At 39.7% G+C, this 3,606-nt stretch overlaps 1 protein-coding gene across 1 annotated transcript; it reads right to left on the bottom strand.

Moving 5' to 3' along the window:
• Positions 1–335: 335 nt before the first annotated feature.
• RRAD (Ras-related associated with diabetes) lies at positions 336–3,501 on the bottom strand (the record flags this gene model as incomplete). The annotated part of the gene is made up of 3 exons (XM_008937474.1): positions 336–1,223; positions 2,735–2,939; positions 3,428–3,501. Coding segments are annotated over 3 exons (557 nt in total), but the record flags the coding sequence as incomplete, so codon positions are not given.
• Positions 3,502–3,606: the final 105 nt, after the last annotated feature.

Genomic DNA, 3,606 nt, shown 5'->3' with positions numbered 1-3,606 from the left:
ACTTAAAAAGAAGAACATTGCAGGCCTCCATTTATCTGTATAGACACAAGACATCCATCTAATAAAGACAGTATATAGAAGCCTGTTCCTCCTAGAGCTGATGAGAATCAGGCTAAGGGGTAAAGACACTCCTTCCCCATATGAGCTGTTGAAGTAGTATTCACAAAAGCAGAGCTTACTTCTTAAAGAAACTGTTGAAGAAAAGGACACAGGATATTCCTGATTCATCTTGCTCCAGAAATTCTGCCTAGTCTGTGTATGTTTTGTACAGTAAAAAAAGTCAGTATAAAAATAATACTCTCTCATTCTTTATCCATACCGTAAGAAAAGCACAATTTATTATAACAGGAAATAATACTTTATTATAAAATCTGCATGTAAACAAGTAACAAATTAATTGAATAACTGTCAATGGAAGTGCAAATTAACTTCATAAAATGATATCTGTTCTGTATTTAACTATATATATAATTTGTTTTCTCCCATTCTAATGTGGTTCTACTCCCCCCACCAACGTTTAAGTTTAAAAAGATTTATCATTGCTTGTTTTATACTAAAAAGAGTGTACGAGCCTGCGTACAAGTTTAAGTTTTGCTCTGCAAACAAGATAAGTCTATGGTGATACTTATCCTTTCTTATCTTTGCATCTCTGGTATCCACAGGACAAGAGAATATATAACATATGTACACAGTGAAAATGTAGGCATGTCAAGCCACTTATTTAAAGTTAGTTCATTTGCTTGCACACATCGAAACAAACCCATTTATCAATGAAGCAGACATTGCAGTGCAGCTTCCAGACTGGCTTGCACACCTTAAGGCATTAACGAGAGTCCAAATTGACAAGTCATTCTTGTTATCACCATGAGGATTATCTACACACTTCTCATAACAGTTCAATGCATTTCATCACCCATGTGCAACACTGGGCCTTGCTGAAAGCTTCTAAAGCACAGATAAGTCATGGCAAGACTTTGATTTTGCTTTGAAAGCCATCTTCTTATTGTTCTTTGCCACAATTCTCCCCAGGAATCGCTTTGCCTTTTTGCCTATGCTTTCTCTTCTTTTTGTGTTGGCCATTCTCCTAGCATTGTCTTCTTTACTGTCTTTGCGAAGTCTGATTTGCCGAACAATACCTTCAAACAGGTCCTTGACATTATGATGAAGAGCAGCTGAGGTCTCAATGAATTTGCAGTCAAACACAACGGCACAGGCTCGTCCCTCTGGATGGAAAGAGCAAAAGGAAGATGAGTGGAGATAGACATTTTCTCCTCATATATACTGGCAGAAAAAAGAACAAACCAAAAGACTTTAAGCAAGGAGAGGGCCTTCAATGCCACAAAAGATCTTTACTACATGGTAGAAAAGTACAAATTTGCACTTATGGTTTTGACCCCTTGCTTTTCTTGGGTTTGTTGTATGGTCAGAAATCTCATCTGACAAATGGTATCGAATATAAGGCAACAACAGCCCTCTAAGCAGACCATCTCAGTATTGCTTAAGAGCGAAAGCTGATACAGGAGAGGCACCCAGATGCATGCTTGCTGTCTGATAGAAAACAGTGTGAGGTACAGAAAGAAATGGGGTTTATTTCTTCTGGAGGTTGCTGGGCAATTAAGCCTTGCTGTAACAAGTGAAAGTTTTCCATGCTAGCCACAACTGAAGTCCACATGGTACAGTCCACAAGGTCAAGTCATTGAAGAGGTCGTGAGGTTGTACACCATTGGATTTGACTAGGACTGTATTCAAAATGCAGGATGCTCCATGTTCCCAGCATAAGCACACAATGCTGGAACATCGCTCAGGTTTACAACCTCGCTATTTACTTCAAGCTGAACATGGGAATTTGCCCTGCAGCAAAGTACTGGTGTCACTACTAGGACAGGTCAACCATGTGCTGCCCCAGCCTGAAAAGGGGACAATCTCATGATGAAATCCAGTCAATTCCTTGTGCAGGTATTTAACACAGGGAACAAGGGAAAACTGCAGCGAGAAATGGCTTATCATCATCAGGGCACTGATATTTCAGAGCATTCTTACCAATTAAAAAAGAAAAACCCAAAATACAAACCTACCAAATGTTTAAATAAGTGAAATGAATACTGTGGTGTTGGCAGTGGTTGCTGTGCTCTAGTTACTGAAACGCTAGCTGGAACTAGCTGAGGAAATTCTCACTGATCACAGCTGGAGAACATACACAACAAAACTTCAAGTTGTGCGAGTCTGGTCCCACCAGCTCAACTCAAATGTGATGGAATCACTTCCAGAAGAAAGAGGATGATACAGGCTGTGTGAGATCACCCTTCCCAAAGGCTGTGTGGGTTCTATGACATAGCACTCCTGTCCCTTGAAAAGTGCAGCTCAAGCTATCACATCTGGAGACCAGCAAGTGCTGCTGCACATATAACATACAATTAAACCTTTTCACTTACTAATGACCAAAAATTGACCTTACACAGAACAGTCTGCTACAGCTGTGCCTCTGACACATTTTTTCTCTTGTACTGCAGTTCAGGGCACTGCTCTGGACAGTCACAAATCTTACACACACCCTTCTCCACCGTTTTCAGTGGTACCGTGTCCCTCAGCACGAACCAGCTGGCTTGATTTCTCCAGTGTGCCTCAAACCATACAATTTTCTACATCAAAACTAAACCATTTCTTTTGGCTATGATCCTCCATAGCCTTTGCTACTAATTTAGACATCAGTGCATAAATGAATAGTGTCTCTTACCATCAACAGAGACTTCCCGGGACCTGACCAGGTCGCTTTTATTGCCCACAAGAATAATAGGAATGTCTTCTGTTTGCCTCGCTCTTCTTAGCTGGATTCTTAGCTCAGAAGCCTTTTCAAAACTAACTTTGTCTGTCACTGAATACACAATAATATAGGCATCTCCCATTTTCATACAGTGGTTCTGAAGCCATTGGCTGTCATCCTAGAACAGGAGGCAAGAAATACATTTAGAGCAATGAAAAAATCTGTTCAACAAGGATTAATGACTTAATGATTTTAAGCATCTTAAAGACATTTTTCTTAGCTTTATTATAGACTCAGCAAAAGTAAGCCAACCTCCCAATTTTTAAAAAAGATTTTGATAATTAAAATATATTACAAAACAAAATTCTCTTAATTCTAGAAACAATATCAGGTCTGCACCTATCAGTTTGCAGATCCCTAGATTTACAGTAAATCTCTGGGCTGCTGCTTATTCAAAGCACTAAGGGATTCTCACTCCAGCCCTATTCATTTTTTTTTCAATTGCCTGACTAACTGCAAGAAATTAATGGCAGGAGAGAACAAAGGCAGTATGAATTCTCCTTTTTAAACGTTGCTGATTTGACCAAAGAAATAGGCAGACATAGTTGCTCGGTGTCTATTTTTTTTTAAAGCCATAAAGAGAAAATATCTTATATCTTTAAGTACCTGCTCCCATATATCAAACACCACGAGAGATGCCTCTTCTCCGTCAACTATAATGGATCTGTCGTACGTATTTCCTACAGAAAAAAAGGGAAAAAAAGTTCAGAAAAAATAAGCTACTCTGCTCCATCCCTGCCGGCAGCCTGGGATGCCCGAGGGGGGAATGCCCGAGAGGAGCGGCC

Source organism: Merops nubicus, unplaced genomic scaffold, assembly GCF_000691845.1.
Source record: "Merops nubicus isolate BGI_N331 unplaced genomic scaffold, ASM69184v1 scaffold14873, whole genome shotgun sequence".
Classification (NCBI taxonomy): Eukaryota; Metazoa; Chordata; class Aves; order Coraciiformes; family Meropidae; genus Merops; species Merops nubicus.
This window is presented reverse-complemented; position numbering and strand designations above follow the sequence as displayed.